The sequence below is a fragment of the Gorilla gorilla genome, chromosome 11, assembly GCF_029281585.2.
Source record: "Gorilla gorilla gorilla isolate KB3781 chromosome 11, NHGRI_mGorGor1-v2.1_pri, whole genome shotgun sequence".
NCBI lineage: Eukaryota > Metazoa > Chordata > Mammalia > Primates > Hominidae > Gorilla > Gorilla gorilla.
In genome coordinates, this window is record NC_073235.2 from 108,752,012 (window position 1) to 108,776,692 (window position 24,681).

Below are 24,681 nucleotides of genomic sequence, written 5' to 3' on the forward strand. Positions count from 1 at the left end.
TTGAAACAGTTTTTAATAGTCTCAAAGACAATGAAAAATAACACACTCTTTCTCACTTAAAAACTCAAAGAAGCAACACTGTAGAGTATTATATAGTAAGGAGACTTTCATCATTGAATTCAGGATAGAACTGGAAGACAAACAAGTAATAAATACCATTCCAGAAACAATAAGAAACTAAACAGGCCAGGTGCAGTGGCTCAGGCCTGTAATCGCAACACTCTGGGAGGCCGAAGTGGGTGGATGACTTGAGCCCATGGGTTCAAGTACAGCCTGGGCAACGTGGCAAAACCTCGTCTCTACAAAAAATTGGCCAGGCATGGTGGTGTGCACCTGTGGTCCCAGTGGTGGCTGCAGTGAGCCAAGACAGCACCATTGCACTCCAGCATGGGTGACAGCGCCAGACCGTCTCAAAAACAAAAAAAAAAGAAAGAAAAGAAAGAAAACATGATTAAATACAAGGACAGGAAAGACAGGGTACAGGATACAAAACAAATGGAAAAAGGAAAAAAACACAGATATGAAAAACCAGGCAAGGTTGGCTCATGCTTGTAATCCCAACACTTTAGAAGGCTGAGGTGGGAGAATTGCTTGAGGCCAGGAGTTTGAGGCCAGACTGGGCATCACAATGAGCCCCATCTATACAAAAAAATATAAAAATTAGCTGGGCATGGTGGTGTATGCCTGCAGACCCAGCTACAGGGGAGGCTTAGGTGGGAGGACTGCTTAAGCCCAGGAGTTTGAGGCTATAGTCAGCTACAATTCTGCCATTGCACTGCAGCCTAGGCAACAGAGTGAGACCTTAAAAATATATATATAGAAAAGAAGATTCGACAACTGCACTGTCAAGAGTTGTTTTTTTTTCTTTTGAGACAGGGTCTTACTCTGTTGCCCAGGCTGGAGTGCAGTGGCATGATCTCGGCTCACTGTAACCTCCACCTCCCAGGTTCAAGCTATTATCTTGCCTCAGCCTCCCAAGTAGCTGACATTACTGGCACATGCCACCATGCCAAGCAAATTGGGTTTTTTTTGTATTTTTTAGTAGAGATAGGGTTTCACCATTTTGCCCAGGCTGGTCTTGCTCCTGACCTCAGGTGATTTCCCTGCATTGGCTTCCCAAAGTGCTGGGATTACAGGTGTGAGCCACCACATCAAGAGTTCTTAATGAAGGTAACAGAATTAATGAAAAATGTATTTAAATCTATTATAGAACAAAACGTTCTCAGGCCAGGCACAGTGGCTCACGCCTGTAATCCCAGTACTTTGGGAGGCCGACACGGGCAGATCACGAGGTCAGGAGATCGAGACCATCCTGGCCAACATGGTGAAACCCTGTCTCTACTAAAAATAAAAAAATTAGCTGGGCATGGTGGCGTGCGCCTGTAGTCCCAGGTACTTGGGAGGTTGAGGCAAGAATCGCTTGAACCTGGCAGACTGAGGTTGCAGTGAGCCGAGATCATGCCACTGTACTGCACTCCAGCCTGGGGACACAGCAAGACTCTGTCTTAAAAAAAAAGAAAAAAGAAAAAAAGAAAAGAAAACGTTCTCTGAAAATAGTAGTCACCTATCACATGGGGATGGGAATTAGAGAGGAGAAAGGAAGACTTTTCACTGAATATTTTTTAATATTTTTGATCTTTTAATCATAATTTTTTTTCTATTCAAAATAAACAAGTTGTGCTTTGCTACTTCATCCTCTTGCACATCACCTTCTTCCCTACACCTGAGACTGTAAGTGAAGCAACCATCTTGGAACCACAAGGAGAAGAACACACACAATCACATGTGAGCAAGCAAATGCACTGACGACAGCAAAGCAGGAAGGCAGGCTCTCTTTGATGATATGCTTGGACAACTGCATCATTTTTTTTTTCTTTCTTCTTTTTGTTTTTTTGAGATGGAGTCTCACTCTGTCACCCAGGCTGGAGTCCAATGGCACAACCTCAGCTCACTGCAACCTCTGCCTCCTGGGTTCAAGTGATTCTCTTGCCCCAGCCTCCCAAGTAGCTGGGATTACAGGCCACTACAACCGGCTAATTTCTGTATTTTTTTTTTTTTTTTTAAGCAGAAGCGGGGTTTCACCATGGTGGTCAGGCTGGTCTCAAAGTCCTGACCTTGTGATCCGCCCGCCTCAGCCTCCCAAAGTACTGGAATTACAGGCATGAGCCACTGCACCCAGCCTGCATCAGCTTTCAATGTGCCTACCTCCAGACCCCCTTGTGTGACAAACAGAAACTCCTTAGTTTTTAGTTGTTGGTTTTTTTTTTTTTTGAGACGGAGTCTCGCTCTGTCGCCCAGGCTGGAGTGCAGTGGCATGATCTGAGCTCACTGCAACCTCCGTCTTCTGGGTTCAAGCGATTCTCCAGCCTCACCCTCCCGAGTAGCTGGGATTACAGGTGCCCATCACCACACCCAGCTAATTTTTGTTATTTTTAGTAGAGACGGGGTTTAACCATGTTGGCCAGGCTGGTCTCGAACTCCTGACCTCAGGTGATCCATACACCTTGGCCTCCCAAAGTGCTGGGATTACAGGTGTGAGCCACCGCACCTGGTTGGAAATTCCTTAGTTTCTTTCCTTTTTTTTTTCTTTTTTTTTTGAGACAGAGTTTCACTCCTGTTGCCCAGGCTGGAGTGCAATGGTGCAATCTTGGCTCACCACAACCTCCACCTCTCAGGTTCAAGCGATTCTCCTGCCTCAGCCTCCCGAGTAGCTGGGATTATGCATGCACCACCATGCCCAGCTAATTATGTATTTTTAATAGAGACGGAGTTTCTCCATGTTGGTCAGGCTGGTCTCAAACTCCCGACCTCAGGTGATCCACCCACCTCAGCCTCCCAAAGTGCTGGGATTACAGATGTGAGCCACCATGCCCGGCCAACTCCTTAGTTTTTTAATCATCTCCACCACCACACATATATTCTAAAATAAAGAGAACCTTGTATCTTTAGACTGAAAGTACATTCTGTCCTATAGTCTTATAGTGATGTCTTCACCTTTAAGACATATTTTGGTGAAGTTACTGAATTTCAAGAATGATAATCAGAATCCCAGCACTTTGGGAGGCCGAGGCGGGTGGACCACAAAGTCAGGAGTTGGAGACCACCCTGGCCAATATGGTGAAACCCCGTCTCTACTAAAAATACAAAAATTAGCCAGGTGTGGTGGTGCGTGCCTGTAGTCCCAGCTACTCGGGAGGCTAACGCAGGAGAATGAACCCGGGAGGCGGAGGTTGCAATGAGCCAAGATCGTGCCACTGCACTCCAGCCTGGGTGACAGAGCGAGACTTCGTCTCCCTGCCAAGGAAAAAAAAAAAAAAAGATAATCAGGACAGGGTTTGGGGCGGGGTGGGGGAATAAAGTTTACATGCTTCTTCACTAACAAAAGGCAGTGTCTATAAAGCTCAGAAAGGGGGGAAAAAAAAAGTCTGACCCTGGAATTTCACATCCTGACAAGCTGTCTCTTCAGGAATAGACATTCTCAAGCAAGCAAGAACTCAAGGAATACAGGCACCAATGAGCCACCTTTGGGGAAAAGCAAAACAATAAAGCCAACAACAAAATGAATTAAAGAAAGAACTCAAATGAAAAAAACATGTACCTCAGAAACGAAAATAGAAGGACTGGTAAAATTTTAAGGAATAACTCCTTTTGTAATAAAGAAAGATTTAAATGAAGTTAAAAGTGCAATTCTTTCAGTTTTACTTTGATTTCTTTTCAGATAATTTCAAGAAAATTAAACTCTGGTAAACAAAAACTGCATGTACAGTACGATCTCATTTTTGTTTGACTATTAATCCATCTTGCTTTGCTCTCTATATAAATGAAGAGATGATTATGATGTTTCATCAATACCTGTTTTGGGGTGGTGGAATTTTAGGTAATGTTTTACTTTCTTCCTCATGTTCTTTTCTGTATTGGTGTAAGTTTTTTTGGGGGGTGGGAGAGAGTCTCGCTCTGTTGCCCAGGCTGGAGTGCAGTGGCACAATCTTGGCTCACTGCAACCTCCGCCTCCTGGGTTCAAGCAATTCTCCTGCTTCAAGCAATTCTCCTGCTTCAGCCTCCCAAGTAGCTGATACTACAGGCGCACGCTAACTTTGGTTTGTATTTTAGTAGAGACAGGGTTTCACCATGTTGCCCAGTCTGGTCTTGAACTCCTGACCTCAGGTGATCCACCTGCCTCGGACTCCCAAAGTGCTGGGATTACAGGCGTGAGCCACCGCGCCCAACCTGGTGTAAGTTTTAACACTTACATAGGATTATTACAAAAACAGTTAAGTTTAAATAATAATAATTAAAAATCAACAAGAGTAGATACACATAAGTTGAGAGCACCTGGCTAAATGGATGGCTTCCCGAAGCAATGTCTTGAAGAATTTTGGGGGAGTCTCCCAGGTGGTCATATGTGTAAGTGAGGTCCACTGGACTGCCTATAAGGGCCACTTTTAAGTCATTATGCAGCCAGCTGAAATAAAAACAACATTTTAAGAAGTAAATAACTAAGCTAAGCAGTTACTGGTCTCATCAATCCTAAGTGATACATCTATTTACCATTACAAAATGTTAAAAGCACAGACAATACATTTAACAGATATGATTTACTACGTACCTTTCAAAACAGTGTTGCAAAAAGGCATGCCAAGGCAATTCAGTGAATTAATTTGCTGTGTAGAAATGCTATCCAGACCAGGTGCAGTGGCTCACACCTGTAAGTCCCAACACTTTAGGAGGCTAAGGCAGGTGGATTACTTGAGGTCAGGAGTTTGAAACCAGCCTGACCAACATGGTGAAACCCCATCTCTTCTAAAAATACAGTATTAGCTGGACATGGTAGTGCATGCCTGTAGTCCCAGCTACTTGGGAGGCTGAGGCAGGAGAATCGCTTGAACCCAGGAGGTAGAGGTTGCAGCGAGCTGAGATCAGGCCACTGCACTCCAGCCTGGGCAACAAGAGCAAAACTCCACCTCAAAATAAAAAAATAAAAAAAAAAAAAAAAGAAAGAAATGCTAGTAAGCCAGCTATAAAAGTTATTTATTTATTAATTTATTTATTTTTGAGAGAGAGTCTCACTCTATCACCCAGGCTGGAGTGCTGTGGCGCAATCTCGACTCACTGCAAGCTCCACCTCCTGGGTTCCAGCAATTTTCCTGCCTCACCCTCCTGAGTAGCTGGGATTACAGGCGCCTGCCTCTACGCCCAGCTAATTTTTGTATTTTTAGTAGAAGGCAGGCTTTCACCATGTTGGCCAGACTGGTCTTGAACTCCTGACCTCAGGTGATCCACCCGCCTCAGCCTCCCAGAGTGCTGGGATTATAAGCATGAGCCACTGTGCCCGGCCTAAAAAAAATTTTAATTTTAGAATTAATCTGTAATTTTTATTTTGCAGTATTTACATGGCAGGGTCAATTATCTCTTAATTATCCATTAAGGATATTTAAACATTTTCATAATTCATGAAAACATACCATGTTATTGACATTTATTCTCCACAGCAGGGAACTATGGCTCCAGTTCCTCCAAAAAGTCATAAGTGCAATGACTATATAGTCTGGTTTGTCTGAGATAATGCTTTTTTTGTTCCCTGTTATCCTGATGTAATTATTAATTCCCTCTTTCACTCCCGTAGTTTAGACAATAAACTATATGGTTACCCTCTTTATAAATCTCTAAGATGTAAATTTAAAAGACAGAAAGCATGCTAGAAAATAACTGGCTTGTGTTCTTAAAAAAAAAAAAAAAAAAGTCAAAAAAGGGACCAGAAGAGTCATGAAACTAATTGTAATGTATGACTCCAGAATGGATCCTGAGGAAACAAAAAAATTGCTATAAAAGAAATTATGAAAAAAAATCAATGAAATTTAAATATAAACGTAGGCTTATGAAATAATATTGTATCAAAACTAAATTTCTGGCTGGATGCAGTGGCTTATGTCTATTACTCCCAGCACTTTCAGAGGCCAAGGCAGGAGGAACACTTGAGCTCAGGAGTTCAAGACCAGCCTGGGCAACATAGGGAGATCCCGCCTCTACAAAAGGTATTTTAAAAACTTAGCTGGGCATGGTGGTGCATGCCTGCAGTCCCAGCTACTCAGGAGGTTGTGGTGGGAGCATCATTTGAGCCCAGGAGGTCAAGGCTGCAGTGAGGTGTGATCATGCTAATATACCTTAGCCTGTGTTGCAGAGCAAGACCCCTAATACAAAAACTAGCTGGACGTGGTGGCATATGCCTGTATTCCCAGCTACTCGGGCAGCTGAGGCAGGAGAATTGCTTGAACCCAGGAGGCAGAGGATGCAGTGACCCGAGACTGAGATCTCAGAAACCAAAAAAACTAAATTTCTTTTTTTTGAGATGGAGTGTTGCTCTTGTTGCCCAGGCTGGAGTACAGTGGCGTGATCTTGGCTCACCACAACCTTCACTTCCCAGGTTCAAGCGATTCTTCTGCCTCAGCCTCCCAAGTAGCTGGGATTACAGGCATGCGCCACCATGCCCGGCTAATTTTGTATTTTTAGTAGAGATGGGTTTCTCCATGTTGGTCAGGCTGGTCTCAAACTCCTGACCTCAGGTGATCCACCTGCCTCAGCCTCCCAAAGTACTGGGACTATAAGCGTGAGCCACCACGCCCAGCCTAAATTTCTTCATTATTTAAGAGAATGCTCCTTGTTCTCAGGAAATCCACGCTGAGAATTTAGGTATAAAAGGGCACCATGTCCACCAGAAACTTCCAAATGATTCAGAAAATTAGATTCACACACACATATATATGTAGTGTATATATATATATACACACACATATACACTATATATATACACACACACACTGAGAATCATAATACAAATATGGTAAGATGTTAACATCAGTTAATCTATGTGAACAATATACAAAATGGTATACAAAGACCATTTCAAGCATCTTGAATTATTTCAAAATAAAAAGCTAATAAAGTAAATTTAAAAGACTGGCAAGGAGAGGAGAAAACGGACCTATTAGAAATTGTTGCAACTGGGCGTCGCAGTTCATGCCTGTAATCCCAGTACTTTGGGAGGCCAAGGCGGGAGGATGGCCTGAACCCAGGAGTTCGAGACTAGCCTGGCAACATGGCAAGGCTCCATCTCTAAAAAATTAAAAAGGCTGGGTGCGGTGGCTCACACCTGTAATCCCAGCACTTTGGGAGGCTGAGGCGGGTGGATCACAAGGTCAGGAGATCGAGACCACGGTGAAACCCCGTCTCTACTAAAAATACAAAAAATAAGCTGGGTGCAGTGGCGGGCGCCTGTAGTCCCAGCTACTCGGGAGGCTGAGGCAGAATGGCATGAACCCGGGAGGTGGAGCTTGAAGTGAGCCGAGATCGCACCACTGCAATCCAGCCTGGGTGACAGAGCGAGACACTGTCTCAAAGACAAAAAAATAAAAAATAAAAATAAAAATAAATTTTTTAAAATCTAAAAAATTAAAAAAAAAAAAAAAGGCTCGGTGCAGTGGCTCACACCTGAAATCCCAGCACTTTGGGAGGCTGAGGCGGGCGGATCACGAGGTCAGGAAATCGAGACCATCCTGGCTAACATGGTGAAACCCCATCTCGAGGCGGAGCTTGCAGAGCCGAGATCCTGCCACTGCACTCCAGCCTGGGTGACAGAGTGAGACTCCGTCCCACCAAAAAAAAAAAAAAAAAAAAAAATTGTCTTCCAGTTATCTTTTGGAGTTTCATTACCACTAACACTATTAGGAAGATGTCATTTTTCACATATAAAACAAAAAAATTACATAAATATTTTTAAGCCTTGAATAAGTACTATTACCAACCTCTTTCGAATTCTAGCATTAAACAGTGGTGCCTCAAAACGTGGATTTGTACCAACCAGAAGAACAACATCTGCCTCTTCCACACCAGCAATTGTAGTATTAAGAAGATAATTGGAACGCAAATCTGTGCTAGAAATACAATATATAAAATGCAAATTTACTTTAAAATTAAGACATACAGAGAATCCATGAAATATTCTCCTATCATCAAACCCATTGCCTTCTCAAACAAAAAATTTTATGAAGTATTTCTAAATTAAATGAACATTTCAGATACTTATTTTTTTTCTCAGATAGAGTCTCACTCTGTCACCCACGCTGGAATGCAGTGGCGTGATCCTGGCTCACTGCAACCTCCACCTCCCAGGTTCAAGCAATTCTCCTGCCTCAGCCTCCCAAGTAGCTGGAATTACAGGCGCACACCACCACGTCCGGCTAATTTTTTTGTATTTTTAGTAGAGACGGGGTTTCACCATGTTGGCCAGGCTGGTCTCGAACTCCTGTACTCAGGCGATCTGCCTGCCTTGGCTTCCCAGAGTGCTGGGATTACAGGCGTGAGCCACTGTGCCTGAGATACTTAGTGATAAGTGGATTCCTCTATTTCCTACAACTTCTGGTTTGATCTTGGTCTATATATGAAAATAAACTGGGGGATATGTTGGAGAATCCAGGTTGTCACATTTTATACATAACTTGTAACTAAAAAAAGAAAGGAAAGCCTAGATCCTAGCTTCATATTTCTCACCCAGCTCCTGCAGTGGGGAAGACCTCTTCAGTGCATAAGGTGTCAGAGTCCACTCTATTAAGCAAATCTTTGAGAGCTACTAGGGCTTCAGCATCCACCAAGCCACCTGCAATTGCTGCCACATCTTTGCCTTGAAAACTCTGCAACTAGAAACAGATGAAAAGGGCATCACCAAGAAACCTACACGCAGCAAAGACCACAATGAAATGTTCAGAAAATAAAACAGTACTTGTTTTCAAGTACAAAAAAAGTTAACAGACTTCTGATTAAAAGTTTTACAACATGCCCAGGCACAGTGGCTCATGCCTGTAATCCCAGTACTTTGGGAGGCTGAAGTGGGCGGATCACCTGCAGTCAGGACTTTAAGACCAGCCTAGCCAACATGGTGAAATCCCATCTCTACTAATAATACAAAAATCAGCTGGGCATGGTGGCATACGCCTGTATCCCCAGCTGCTCAGGAGGCTGAGGCAGGAGAACTGCTTGAACCAAGGAGGCAGAGGCTGCAGTGACCCGAGATCGAGATCACGCCACCGCACTCCAGCCTGGGCGACAACAGCAAAACTCCATCTCAAAAACACAAAAAAAGTTGTACAACAATTATTAATTAATCTAAAAGTGAAAAGCTGCAGAGGTGTTATGTGTGGCCACAGCTAATAACATCAGCTTAGAAAGAAGCTGTTTTATATTTAGGAACAAAGGCACTTCAAAATGAGGTCTGGAGAATGAAGTGGAACTATAGTTACCTTAAATGCGACCTCCTCTGAAGTATCTGCCTTTCCCTCTAGTGCTTTATGTTGTCTTTCTCTAACAAGAAAACTATTCCCTCCACTTGTACTCTGGCAAGCTCATATTCATTCTCAGATTCTTCTTTAAGAATCACCTTCTGTAGGAAGGCAGCTTTTTTTTTTTTGAGATGGAGTCTCGCTGTGTCACCCAGACTGGAGTGCAGTGGTGCGATCTCGGCTCACTGCAACCTCCAAGGAAGGCATCTTGATATGCCTATCCTAGTTAGGCATTCCTCCTACGTGCTCTCACTCATATTACTCCTTATATAATTACTCATAGCTGCATATAATAATTGCTGAATTGTGCAACTTTCTCTACTACAAGATTGTAGGATGCACGAATGATGTGTCTGTGGTCTTTATATCCCTTAATCTAGCATAATATCTAGCATATGCCCTCAGTAGATGTCTGTAAAATGGAAGGAGATTAAATCATAATCTTGATAAAAGTAAAAAAGGGAAGAAATATACATCCCCCCTCTTCATGGCAAAGATGTTTCTTGATAATCACAAACACTATTTAACACTATTTATTTCCAATTTTACCATTCCAGCTACACGAGAGAGCGCATCCTCCCAAGAAGTATAGGTTAAAAGCCCTTTTTCATTTCTGACCATTGGCTCGGTAAGTCTTTGACGTTTTAGCCCATCATAGGCAAATCTAGAAAACAGAAATTACACCATTGTGGAATCTTGCTAAAGAAGTAACTATAATTTTCAAGTTAAATCAACAAGAAATGTTATTTAAATACAGTACTGGTTAAAGTGTCAAATATCTAAACACCTAGATACAAGTAATTATTCCAGATATTTTTAGAGATGAACTAATAGATTTTATGAACTTCACCTAAAACTAAAATACCATCTGAAAGTTTGATTTCTTCCCTTAAATCATACAAAAAAAAGTTTGATTTCTTATACTTTCAGCTAACTGAACAATCTTAAAATTACAACACAAAAAAATCTGACAGCTAAAAAAGGCAAATCATTTTTATTTACAAAACATGAGTATCTCTAAATATTTTATCAAAATTATATTGTGCAAACTCTTCTATTTAGCTTCCTTTTCAAGCAATCATCCCACCTCGGCCTTCCAAAGTGCTGGGATTACAGGTGTGAGTCACTGCGCCCAGCCTAGCTTCTTTTCTCTAATGAACAAACTGAAATAAGTTGAGAATGTATCAATCTACTTGAATTTCTCCATGTGGGAGGAAAAAATATCTTTCTCAAAGTAAATACAATATCCAGGGATTGACCTAGGACTGTTAAAGTCAGTATTATCACATTATATAAGCAACTCAGATTCCAGTAGTCTATATTCAGTAACTAATTTGCAAATATAAAAGATAATTCTTTAAAATTATAATAAAATTTCCTTTAAATAAACTGTAAAAGTTAAGGAAAACAATATAGCATATACCTGGTTTTATCAGAGATCCACTCTTCATTGATGTCCTCATGCATACGTGGCAAAATCCTCATCACTTCTCCAGTTCTTGTGCTAACCACAATATTACTTCCAACCGCATCCATTACATCAATGGATTCTGTCTTTCTGAGAAACACATACGGTGTTTACTATGGTGCTTTTGGGAATAAAGAAAGTTTCTGTTACCTGGTTTACCAAAAAAATTTTTTTACAATTAATTCCCTTTCTGAATTACTTTAAAAAATGAAGCTTAGAGGAACTGCAATTAAATAAAAGAACCCCCCACCTTTTTTTTTGCCATGGGGTCTCACTCTGTTGCCCAGGCTAGAGTGGCATGATCATAATTCACTGCAGCCTAGAACTCCTGGGCTCAAACTATCCTCTCACCACATTTTAAAAATTTTTTGTAGAGCCAGTGTCTCATTGAGTTGACCAGGCTGGTCTTGAACTCCTGGTTTCAAGCAATCCTCCCACCTTGGCCTCCTAAAAGCTGGGATTATAGGTGTGAGCCACTGCTCCCGGCACACCCACATTTGAACACATAAATTCCTGGCACAGTAAGGGAGGCTTTAAAACTATTATCTGACACAGAAGCTAGTTTGAAGGGGCTCCAACTAGCCAAATCTGGGACGATTCAACAAGAGGGGCAGGATTTCTGTCTATGGGAGATTAAGGAGCTCAAAAAACCTTCCCACTGAAAAGCAAAAGTAAAGCTGGCCAAAAATGACAAAACCCACCATTTCAGCAGTTTAGAAATCTAAACACATACAATGTGCGAAGCTTTTATGCACTGAAAAACTGGTGGCTGGGCTCAGTGCTCCTCTTATGCTCCTCTCCACCTCCTCAAAATGGAATTTCTTCGAGGCCGGGGTAGGCTGTGAAGATGAGAACTTCTTTGGTACAGATGGAGACAACTCACTTAATTTGGAGCACTAGGCAAACTTGTTTGTGGAGGTGATACTTTGGAGGTCATCGTAGCTGAGGATAGCCAAGATTTTACTAGCCTAAGTTTGTAGTGGTAATTGCGGCAAGCATTCCTAGCAGAGGCTACTACATGTGCAGGTGAAACCAGAGAAAGCTCAACCTATTCATAAACTCCTGGATAACTCTGAGACCCAAAGGGCCTAGTGCAAAGTAATAGCTGGCCAAACTTGAAAACAGCCTGAACTTTGAATATGCTCCTCCATCCACAAACAGATCCATTGGCAAAGAACATAACTCTTATTAGGTCAAGGTGTTTGAAGTACAATTATACCTGACTACTAAACTATGCAGACACAGGGGAACTCCTAAGAAGCCTCACTTAAAAATAAAACCAAGAATATTAAAATATGTTGAAAGAACCAAAGAAAATCATATTTAAAAATTGAAGGGGATGTATGACAACCACGAATCAGCAAGTAGAGATTCTCAGTAAGGACACAGAAATTATACAGAAACAAAAAGCCAAATCCCAAGTTGAAAAGTATAAAGTTTAAAATTGGATGATAATTTGTTATGTTTTAAGAACCTTAAAAATAGTCACACCTCTTGCATCTATCTACTCCATTTCTCGGTTTAATCAGGAGAATGAGAGATATACACGGAAATCTGTAAACAGCAATATTTTTTACAGATTTGTAATCATAAAGAAATATACAAGCTAAATGTCTATTAGCAGAAACTGGTTAAATGACATTCCTCATAGTTGAAAACTTAAACAACAACATGGGAGACTATACATTTAAAATGTCAACACTATTAAACTCCTTGGAAGAACACATGAAAAAAATAATTTTGTGGTTGAGTACTTTAGAATTAATTTCCAAGAAAACTACAGTTAATTTGCACAGGTTCAATCCATTCTAACTACTTACCTTCTATTTAAAGGGTTTTACATAAACAAAGTCAACAGACCAAAACAACTGAAACCCAGGAAGAAAATGAACCTTAATATTTTTTTGAATAGTAATAAATTAAGGACAAAAAAACAAATTGTCATAAAATAAAAGATACCTTGTTTCCCAAGGCCGGGCAGTAAAGGCATAGGGCTTAGAGGTTAGGGCACCTACAGGGCAGATATCAATGATATTCCCAGACAGTTCAGACATGAACATCTTTTCAATGTATGTGCCAACTTGCATATCATTTCCTCTGCCTGTTGTTCCCAAATCATCTACTCCTGCAATCTCACTTGCAAACCTACAAGACAAAAAATGTGTCATCAATGGTCAAGTCCAGCAAAATTATTTCCTTTCTTATTCATGATCACAAAGAGATGATTTTCCAAACACTAAAAAGAAATGAGTATATTTTTAAAGGTGAGCACAGTCCTAGAATAAAAAATAATGAAATGTTTACATTTAATTGAGGTGTAACACACAGGCAGAAACTTGTACAAATCATATGTGTACAACTCATCAAGTTATGAGTGAAAGCAAATGCTTATAGATTTTAATTTTTAAATCCACCTGAAGTTGGTACTAAATGAAAGTGAACTTATTTTATTCATATATCAGAAACAGCATCCCTCTTCTCCCACCCAAAAAAAGTAGCCATTCTTTCCAATGTTATTATTCATCAAATTGACTATTAAGTATACAATTACATTCTATAATAGAAAAAAAAGGAAAAAAAGTTACCTGATGCAGCGAGTACACTGTATACATCTTGTCATGATGGTCTTTACCAATGGCCCAATGTTCTTGTCTTCCACAGCACGCTTCCCCTCTAAAAATCGGCTCCTATCATTTCCAAACATCATGGACTGGTCCTTAAGTAGATTATGAAAGAGTCAATCTCATGCTGCTAATAAAATTAAAATCTGAGACAACCAAAAAGATTGACAGAATTCTACTACATACCTGCAGATCACATTCACCTCCCTGGTCACAAATAGGACAGTCCAATGGGTGATTTGCTAATAAGAACTCCATCACACCTTCCCTGTATGAAAATTGTAACATATAAAATGACTCTCAAATACACACACACTGACATTAACTGCTGGCACTCAAAATGACCTATAGACTTTATTTTTTTTTTGAGATGGTGTCTCGCTCTGTTGCTCAGGCTGGAATGCAGTGGCACAATCTTGGCTCACTGCAGCCTCCTGCCTCCACCTCTCAGGTTCAAGCGATTCTCTTGCCTCAGCCTCCCGAGTATCTAGGATTACAGATGCCCACCACCACACCTGGCTAATTTTTGTATTTTTAGTAGAGGCAGGGTTTCATCATGTTGGTCAGGCTGGTCTCGAACTCCTGACCTCAAGTGATCCTCCCGCCCTGGCATCCCAAAGTGCTAGAATTACAGGCGCGAGCCACTGTGCCAGGCCCACCTATAGGCCATTTAAACAACCTTCATAGATGTATATTTTTTTATACAATTAATAGTAATTTTACATTTAATATCAGAAATGCCAATTATCTATCATTGTGGTAATTTTTTTTTAAGAGACGGGGTCTTGCTATGTTGCCCAGGCTGGCCTCAAGCTCCTGGGCTCAAGTGATCCTCCCAAGTATCATTCTGGTAGTATTAAACACACAATCTGGAAAATGCTTAGAGGAGCCTAGAATAAAGTATCATTAAAGAACATAGAAAATTATGATTTTTGGTCAGGTTTGGTGGTTCACGTCTGTAATCCCAGAACTATGGGAGGGAGGCTGAGGCAGGATGATCACCTGAGGCCAGGAGTTCAAGACCAGCCTGGACAACATAGTGAGACCTTGTTACAAAAAATAAAGAAAATTGTAACTTTTAACAATACCGAATGATCAAAAGTTGCTGAATGGTCCTCAGAAAATATTCACATTAATTCAAACAAAAACAAACACAATCAATCCCAGTATAGTATAGTAGTAGCTTAGTAAGTCCAGATTCACCCTTCATCACAAGTTGAGCAAGTTACTAAAGAAGGATTTTTAATGCTGATCCTAAAGCTCAATACCATAAACTCCTGACTTGACCTTCTCTACTATGTAGTACTCACTTCTATTGCTCCTAGAAGCTGAGCACACCAACTTCTTCAGAGTTTGATATTAAATTCTTAATCTATGGGAAGGTCTAAATACCAAAATGTGCAATTTTCTGCTTTATGAAAGGGTACTACGCTGAATAACAATAAAGTACCTGGCTTTTTTGGATTTTTCTGAGTTTGTTAGGATATTCCAACCCTTCATTACTGGCATGGCACAAGCAGCTACAACCTGGGATTTCAATGAAAAAAAAAAATGTGTATTTGTATTTATTTGTGATTACAAGCAACTCAATATATAAAAATGTTAAATTATATAAAAACACTAAATTATACATTTGATAACAGGCAAAGAATAGGGTATTTTTTAAAACTGAATTTTGTTAAGTTTTCATATTCATAATACGATGATCTAGTACTTTGCATTTATCTCAGAAATAAAACATCCTGGTTTTTAGGTTTATTCTAACAGTCAATGAATTTTTTATTCTGCTCTGAAACAGAACACCAAATAACTGCTTTGATTAGCAGGCACTATTGAATAAAAAAATTGCATACACCAAAATGAAATTAAACTACTGAAAGTGAACTTCTTCCCTGCAACCCTTTTCTCTACTAAAAATGGCAGGGCGTCAGCACTTTTAATGTGCTACTTGGCAACTCTACATCCTGGTTATATATTATACAGCCATTTGGAAATACTGACAACTATAAATCACCTTTAATTTCTAGATATGTTACAATTATATGACACATGTGTTTGTAAAGCACTTCCATCTATGTGTTTCCAGTTTTGAAATGAAGAGAATCAATTGTACAAAAGAATTAAATTTATAGATAGAAGTAAAGAGGGCTAGGTTCTCCACTACGATATTGATTCTAAATAAAGTTTGCTGCAAGATTTAAAGTTTTCTACCTTCTACAGCATGGTGTAGAATTTTAGGTATCAAGTACCTTAGGGGCTTTCTCAATTTCAACAAGGCACATCCTGCAGTTTCCAGCAACAGACAACCTTTCATGATAACAGAATCGAGGGATCTGCATGCCAACCTTCTCACAAGCCTAGAAGTAAAAAAAAAAAAAAAAAAAAAAAAAAAAAAAAAAAAAGGATTAGAATAACCTGACTTCACTGCTGTTATTGCTGAAACACACACATACAGCATCTTATTACTTCTATCTATCTATCTATCTATCTATCTATCTTAATTCATTCTTATTTCAGTCCCTTTCTTTGCCTTTGATTCTAACCCCTGTCTCCTCTGAAGCTGCCTCAGAGGATTTCAGGATCCTTGGCATGACTTCACCTTATGTGGAAGAAACTGGATAAAGTATCCTTCCACTGTGCTGAAGACTTGACTTCCCACATCCATTCTGAACCATTGTCCACAATGTCCCCAGTGGTTTCATACCTGGACTTCTTCTTTGTCTCGCTCCCCTCCTTTGGATTAGAGATTTCACTACACATTATCTAGCTGGCTATCTGTCTTTGGCTCCTATATCCTACCCAGGACTCACCTCCCACTGTGGCTGAAGGTTTTCCCAGTTTCTGTTGGCCCAGTAAGGGGGATTATCCCTGCTCTGCCAATTATCACCTACCCTACTCTGCAATTTCTTCCTCCTTTTAGTCTATAAACATGTTCAAATTTCCTCTAGAGTTAGTTCCTCATCCTCAGCCTTCATTCTAAAGCAATCTCATCAATTTCCAGTGTTTAAACTATTTAGTTAGCAAAAATGTGTTGAGTCTTTCCTTTGTGCAGGATGCAGGTATAGTAGTGAACAAGACAGATAGTGTCCCAGCCTTCATCCTAGCTGACATTCCTTATGCTGATTATGTCCAAACCTTAATCTGCAGCCATGTTAGACCTCCACTTCTCCAAGCTTCAGATTTACAGGCATTTGCATGTGTATGTTCCACAGACAGCTTAAATTCAAATGATTTCTCTCCCCTCTATACACTCCAAAATAACCTAACAAATGCAGAAAACCACAAGAATTCCTCTGGTCTCTTTGAATTCTAAAGAACTATTTGTGGCTCTCCTGAAACTTCTTTTGTGTGTTTTTTTTCTCACTGTTAAAGCAATATTGGGAAGTTCTGTACGACGGGGAAAAAATCCCTCGGGTCTTCATCATTCCTGAAGGCCTGTCTACATTTCATTCTCCCTTGAATCTACTCTCTTGTTTTCATTCCCATTGCCACTATCTATTTTAGGGCTTTCATAGTATCCTGTCCCAATAATACAAAATGCTTTTTCCTTGTCTCTTATTCCAGTCTTGCTATTCTCCAAATGATCATCCTCTACAGTCGCTGTCACCCTGCTTAAATAGGCAACAAAACTCCTGATGGATCAAAATATAAGCTCTTCTGCATAGCAGATACTGTATTTCATGACTGGACCTTCCCTTCCTCAATAACTTGATTTCCTGTGATCTCATCTTCTACTTATACCTTATGTTTCATCAATATTAAACTATTTGAAGCTTTCAAAACATGACAAGCTATCTGCCTTAACTTTTTCCATAGGAAATGCAAGCATGTCCTTCTTGTTCACAATATGAACACACCTGTTCATCCTTTAACACCTCCTCAGGGATGACCTGAGGCACCCAATACCTCTTTCTACTACCTCCTATCCCTGCCACAACTTTTCACTGTACCTTGAACACACATTTATATCATATTTTGTGCTTTCCTGTCTGTGACTGGCAGATAGTCTAGAAATGACTGCTGAAATGAACAAAGAACATTTAGATCTGTGACAACTTACAAATGGAGTTTGTAAAGCACGACTTCTCTATGACCAATTTATTATTTCTGGAGGAATATGAAGAAATATTTAGAGCATGAATGTAAGCACATGCTACCCTCCATTTACCTGCTTTGTAGGATATATTCCTATGAATATTACTAACCACAGAAAGGTTATATGAAAATGAAAAGCATTAAGCAGGCCCACAACAAATGAAGGTTATTTTTTCACAAACTTACCTATAGTAACTAATTTAAGTTACTTCAAATTTCTTTTCTTTTTTTTTTTGAGACAGAGTCTTGCTCTGTTGCCCAGGCTGGAGTGCAGTGGCACAATCTCGGCTCACTGCAACCTCCGCCTCCTGGGTTCAAGCAATTCTCCTGCCTCAGCCTCTCGAGTAGCTGGGATTACAGGTGCGCGCCACGATGCGCAGCTAATTTTTTGTATTTTTAGTAGAGAAGGGGTTTCACTGTGCTGGCCAGGCTGGTCTAGAACTCCTGAATGATCCGCCTGCCTCGGCCTCCCAAAGTGCTGGGATTACAGGCATGAGCCACTGCGCTCGGACTTCAAATTTCTTAATGGGTATTCATTTGGAATGAAAAGTGAAACAAAAGAACTACCATAATTCACTAAAAATGCCACAAACAAATATATGATAGCTCACTGTGAAGTGCCAAGATTTAAAATGAAATAATTTTAATATAACTTTGCTATGTATAGTTATTTTAAAGAATTATTTACTAATAATCAGTATAAAGGAAATAAATTAGTACTTTTAAAAAAATCAGAACACACACACAAAATAGTTAGAATGTATGCCTACTTGGAGGACGGTCGTTCCCGGTTCCACCATGACAGACTGACCATCAACAAATACTTCAATCAAGTTGCTTGCTGCTGTGGCAGTTGTTCGAACTGACCATCAAAGATATTGAAGTGAAAAACAGATTAACAGTTTATTATAGCAGATGATAATGGATGAATTGACTCTAACTACAAACCTAAAATTTTTCATTCCTCATTATTCCTCTGTATTGCTCTGGATGCAAACTTATGGTTGTCTACTTTTGATAGTAGAGCAGTTTAAACTGAAACTTCTTTCTTCTTCTTTTTTTTTTTTTTTTTTGAGAGGGAGTCTTGCTCTGTCACCCAGGCTGGAGTGCAGTGGCACCATCTTGGCTCACTACAACCTCTACCTCCCCGGTTCAAGCGATTCTCCTGCCTCAGCCTCCCAAAGTGCTGGGATTACAGGAGTGAGCCACCATACCCAACTTTAAACTGAAACTGTTAATGTCACTGAAAATATGTTCATGGGAAGATCACTTTTCAAAAACAGAATGTGATTTTTCCATTTTGGCATTGATGTGTGTAGTTCCTAATACTTTCTATTCCATGATAATTCCTATAAACTGTTTAAAGTAAAATTATATTTTGAAAATTATTCAACTTAGATCATTTGTTTCTTCTTTTTTTTTTTTTTTTTTTCCAAGAGGAGTCTCGATCTGTCTCCCAGGCTGGAGTGCAGTGGCACAATCTTGGCTCTATGCAACCTCCACCTCCTGGGTTTAAGCGATTCTTGTGCCTCAGCCTCCTGTGTAGCTGGGATTACAGGTGTGCACCACCATGCCCAGCTGATTTTTATATTTTTAGTAGTGATGGGGTTTCACTATGATGGCCAGGCTGGTTTTGAATTCCTGGCTTCAAGCAATCCACCTGCCTCAGCCTCTCAAAGTGCTAGGATTACAGGCATAAGCCACCACACCCGGCCTGTTTCTATTTCTATTTTAAAAAATTATGGGTTTAGGGTCTTTGATAAACTATGCCATAGACTTATAAATTTACAAAAATAAGGTCTAATATCCACGAATGCAAATTTAAGAAAATACTCACCACATCCTTTAGGAGACTTAGAAAGGCCTACTAAGGCCTTTCTTACAGGTATCCTTAACATATTGCTAAAAATAAAACAAAGAATTATATTATTGTAGGGAAAAAAACAATCACCAACTGTTTGGTAATGTTTTATGGCTTTAAATTATTTCACACACATTATGTCATTGAACACTCATAGGTTCTGATATTTTCACTTAGTCTGTAGACGAGAATTCTCAGTCTCAGAGATACTGACTTGTACAATGTCAAAGAGCTAAGCAGCAGCAGCTATTGTATACATTTGGACTTTCTAATTCTATGCAGAAAGCAGTTTTGCCATTTAAAAAAAAATGACATAGAAAGGATCAAACTTAAAGCACTACCACACAGTAAAATAAACTGCAAGACTAACAGTGAGCTTATCATTAATGGTTATGTAAAATAAAGTTGTCTTTTCTGCTTTTATTTCCTACCAATACCCATTCTATCATTTCATGTTCTAAGCATAGCTGTCTACTAAATGCTCCTGAGATATTCTGAGATAGCTCACCAGCCCAAGCCTTTGAGGTGTCTTGATTGCTATTTTCTGGTACACTTATCTTACAGATTTCCAATTCTGTGTTTATAAGCCCATTCTGCCCTCACTGCATTAATTCCTTGAATTTTTCTATCTTCAGTACCTATCCACCAGGCTGGCACAGAGTAAGCTCTTAAACAATGGCTCTCAACTGAGGACAATTTTGCTCCCCAGGGAATATTTAGCAATGTCTGAACACACTGTTGTCACAAACAAGGGGGAGTTACTGACATCTAGTGGGTAGAGGACAAGGTGCTGGCTATTCTACAATGTACAGGACAGTCCCCCACAATAAAGATAATTATCCAAAGTGTCAACAGTGCTGAAGTTGAGACACTGCTCTAAAAGGCTTACTGAATTACTGAAATAAATGGGTGTCGATTATATAAACACCATGACTTAAAGACACACAAAACAGAAAAGTTACCAAAACTTCTTTTTATTTGTTTTTGTTTGTTTGTTTGTTTTTGAGATGGAGTCTCGCCCTATCACCCAGACTGGAGTGCACTGGTGCAATCTCGGCTCACCGCAACCTCCACCGCCCGGATTAAAGCAATTCTCCTGCCTCAGCCTCCTGAATAGCTGGGATTACAGGCACCCGCCACCACACCCGACTAATTTTTTGTATCTTTAGTAGAGACAGGGTTTCACCATCACCATATTGGCCAGGCTGGTCTCGACCTCCTGACTTCATGATCCACCCACCTTGACCTCCCAAAGTGTTGGGGTTAAGGCGTGAGCCACCGTGCCTGGCCCTTTTTTTTTTTTTTTTTTTTTTTTGAGATAGAGTCTTACTCTGTTGCCCAGGCTGGAGTGCAGTGGCACGATCTCGGCTCACTGCAACCTCTGCCTCCTGGGTTCAAGCGATTCTCCTGCCTCAGCCTCCAGAGTAGCTGAGACTACAGGCATGCACAACCATGCCAGGCTAATTTTTGTATTTTTATTATTTATTTATTTTATTTATTTATTGAGACAGAGTCCCGCTCTGTTGCCCAGGCTGGAGTGCCGTGGCGCGATCTCAGCTCACTGCAACTTCCGCCTCCCAGGTTCAAGCGATTCTCCTGCCTTGGCTTCCTGAGTAGCCGGGACAGGTGTGTACCACCATGCCAGGCTAATTTTTTGTATTTTTAGTAGAGACGGGGTTTCATCGTGTTAGCCACGATGGTCTCCATCTCCTGACCTCATGATCCAGTCAGCTCAGCCTCCCAAAGTGCTGGGATTACAGGAGTGAGCCACTGTGCCCAGCCTATTTATTTATTTTTGAGGCGGGGGTCTTGCTGTCACCCAGTCTCACTGTCACCCAGGAGTGCAGTGGCAAGATCTCGGCTCACTGCAACCTCCACCTCCCAGGTTCAAGCAATTCTCAGCCTCCCGAGTAGTTGGGATTACAGGCGCCCAACACCATGCCCGGCAAATTTTTGTATTTTTAGTAGAGACAGGGTTTCGCCACGTTGGCCAAGCTGGTCCTGAAGTCCTGACCTCAGGTGATCCACCTGCCTTGGCCTCCCAAAGTGCTGGGATTACAGGTGTGAGCCAATACGCCTGGCCAATTTTTTTATTTTTTAGTAGAGATGGGGTTTCGCCATGTTGGCCAGGCTGGTCTCAAACTCCGGACCTCAGGTGATCCACCTGCCTTGGCCTCCCAAAGTGCTAGGATTACAGGCGTGAGCCACCACGCCCGGCCAAGTCACCAAAACTTCTAAACTTTTTGAGTTTTTTTTTTTTTCCTACTCACCTGATCACATAGGCTAAGCACTGAACTTTCCTTCTATTCACTTGATCATATAGGTTGAGCATCCAAAATCATTTGGAACTTTTAAAGGTATTAAAAATGCCTGTAATCCCAGCACTTTGGGAGGCTGAGGCAGGTGGATCACGAGGTCAAGAGATCGAAACCATCCTGGCCAACATGGTGAAACCCCTTCTCTACTAAAAATACAAAAAAATAGCCGGGCGTGGTGGCAGGCGCCTGTAGTCCCAGCTACTGGGGAGGCTGAGGCAGGAGAATGGCGTGAACCCGGGAGGCGGAGCTTGCAGTGAGCTGAGATCACGCCACTGCACTCCAGCCTGGGTGACAGAGCAACACTCCGTCTCAAAAAAAAAAAAAAAAAAAAAAATGCAAATTGGACAGGAGAGGTGGCTCACGCCTGTAGTCTCAACACTTTGGGAGGCCATCACAGGAAGATGGCTTGGGTCTAACAGTTAGAGGCCAGCCTGGGCAACACAGCATGATCCCATCTCTACCCAAAAAAAAAAAAAAATTAGCTGGGTGTGGTGGCATGCACCTGTGGTCCCAGCTTCTCAGGAGGCTGACCTGGGAGCATGGCTTGAGCCCAGGTGTTCGAGGTTACAGTGAGCTACAATCATGCCACTGCACTCCAGCCTGGGTGACAGAATAAGACCCTGTCTCAAAAAAAAAGAAAAAAAGCAAATTATGTGATTAGAACGTATTAAAAAATTTCAACATTAAAGTTTCAATAGTTGTAACAGTATTATTGAATAATAGTACATATACATAGGTTTTAAGCACAAAATTCTGCATACTTATCATAGATGATGTACAACAGGAAATTTCATTCATAAATTTCATTAATTAAGAATATGTGATACTGAATTTGCAAACATCCAATCTGTTTCCTGCTAGTGAGTGATATTTGGTAAATGAGTTTCTGGTTCTTATAGAGCAGGAGGAAAACAATACTTCCTAGACAATGAGCTATTAGTAGGGGCTCAACAAATGCCAGCTAAAGCTGAATTCAACTTAGGCAATACTGGCCACTGACAATCAGTATGTGTGTGTGTTTTGAGACAGAGTCTCACTCTTGTCGCCCAGGTTGTAGTGCAATGGTGTGATCTTGACTCACTGCAACCTCCGCCTCCCAAGTTCAAGCAATTCTCTTGCCTCCCAAGTAGCTGGGATTACAGGCACCTGCCATCACGCCCGGCTAATTTTTGTATTTTCAGTAGAGAAAGGGTTTCGCCATGTTGGCCAGGCTGGTCTCAAACTCCTGACCTCAGTGATCCACCCGCGACGACCTCCCAACGTGTTGGGATTACAGACGTGAGTCACTGAGCCTGGCAGACAACCAGTTTTAAAGCACTCTTTCTTTGAGCTCTTTTTCTTTAGTACCAGTACACACTGTGTAGATATTTTTGTTTTACTTACTAAACTGTAGGTTAGCAATCAATTTTAGTACCTACCAGACTGTAAGCTCCTTGAGGACAAGGAATTTGGACATTTCCCGTTTTTGAAGACCTAGCACAGGACCCTTATGAAAATAACCACCAAACAGTCTTATCACCAAGTTCTAGAACTAGAGTAGCATCTGTCCTATTAAAAACTACTGATGGCATAAATGTAAACCTAAACTTACTCCATTAGAGCACTGACAGATTTGAAATCAACAATCAGTATTTCATACAATTTTAAAACTTTAATACTTTTTTATCTCCAATGCGATATAAAAATAGTACTCACTTTGGATAGGAAATCAACTAGAACTAGACTGTTGACATCCAGTAACAAAGCATAGCCCAACGTAAGAAATACAGATTTGCAACACTTCGATATGTGCTTTGAACATTGATATGCCAAGTAGCAATAGAAATAATTATCTCTTTGGATGGAAAATGTTAACGACTAATCATTTCTTAAACTAGACTGGATACTTTTCCATATAGGGACTATACTATTCCACGTTCTCCAACATGGATCCATCCATTTACTTCTTGCCTTCCAAGGTACCACCCTATCCCAATCCACCATCACTCCTTGCCTGGAGTATTTCAATAGCTTCTTTTTTTTTTTTTTTTTTTTTTTGAGACAGAGTCTCGCTCTGTCGCCCAGGCTGGAGTGCAGAGGCGCGATCTCGGCTCACTGCAAGCCCCGCCACCCAGGTTCACGCCATCCTCCTGCCTCAGCCTCCCAAGTAGCTGGGACTACAGGCGCCTGCCACCACGCCTGGCTAATTTTTTGTATTTTTAGTAGAGACGGGGTTTCACCGTGTTAGCCAAGATGGTCTCGATCTCGTGGCCTTGTGACCCGCCCGCCTCGGCCTCCCAAAGTGGTGGGATTACAGGAGTGAGCCACCGCCTCCGGCCTTCAATAGCTTAACAGGTCAGCAAGCTTCCACACTGTTCCCACACAGCCTCTCCCCTCTTGCCACCGGCTGTGACCTCAGACTGAAATGCTCTTCCCTGGCCCCTCCTTATCCTTCAAATCTTGGCTTAAAAGCCTTTTCTCAGTTTCATTGACCAGCCTATCTAACATTTCCTGACGATTCCCCCAGCATATCATCCATTTTATTCTTCTTTACGGACTCATTTCTGGCTCGTAGTAAATGTTCAATAACGGTTAAGTGAACTGAATCTCTAATTTCTGGTCGTTAATTTGTAGAGACCACTTTCCCGGATTTAAATAGTGCAGGTGCTCTGGCAGCCTTAAGTCGGTGAAAACAAGAATATTCCGCAAAACAAAAATAACTTGTTTATTCATCAAAAACAGTTAACGTTACACTTCTATACCGTCAATTCGTGTGTGAACAGAGTTGTGTCTGATCCAAGACCTTACAGTTCAAGCATTAGATCCCAATAACCTGTAAACAACGTTTTGTTATTTGCAATGCAACCCTGGGCTATCTTTTCAAAAGTCGTTTTTCTCAATTTCCCGTTAGTTAAAGGAATAAAAAAATGCTGTCCAACGTGGTCAATGGACAAAACAAACAAGGACAACAAACAGAGGCGTGAGCCATTGCTAACACAACAGCGACCAA

At 40.9% G+C, this 24,681-nt stretch overlaps 1 protein-coding gene across 3 annotated transcripts in view; it reads right to left on the reverse strand.

Annotated features, from left to right (window-relative positions):
• The window catches only part of NDUFS1 (NADH:ubiquinone oxidoreductase core subunit S1), a 35,548-nt gene that overhangs the window by 10,278 nt on the left and 589 nt on the right, over positions 1–24,681 (reverse strand). Inside the window, exons 2-13 of one of the 3 annotated variants that reach the window (XM_019021613.3) lie at positions 19,351–19,415; positions 18,284–18,375; positions 15,668–15,775; positions 14,869–14,945; positions 13,605–13,686; positions 13,383–13,513; positions 12,757–12,942; positions 10,753–10,887; positions 9,879–9,993; positions 8,545–8,690; positions 7,800–7,928; positions 4,333–4,462 (exon numbers count right to left, since the gene is read on the reverse strand). In XM_019021613.3, coding sequence (XP_018877158.1) covers positions 4,333–4,462; positions 7,800–7,928; positions 8,545–8,690; positions 9,879–9,993; positions 10,753–10,887; positions 12,757–12,942; positions 13,383–13,513; positions 13,605–13,686; positions 14,869–14,945; positions 15,668–15,775; positions 18,284–18,375; positions 19,351–19,411 — 1,392 coding nt within the window. In that variant the 5' untranslated portion in view covers positions 19,412–19,415. 3 annotated transcript variants of the gene reach the window in all.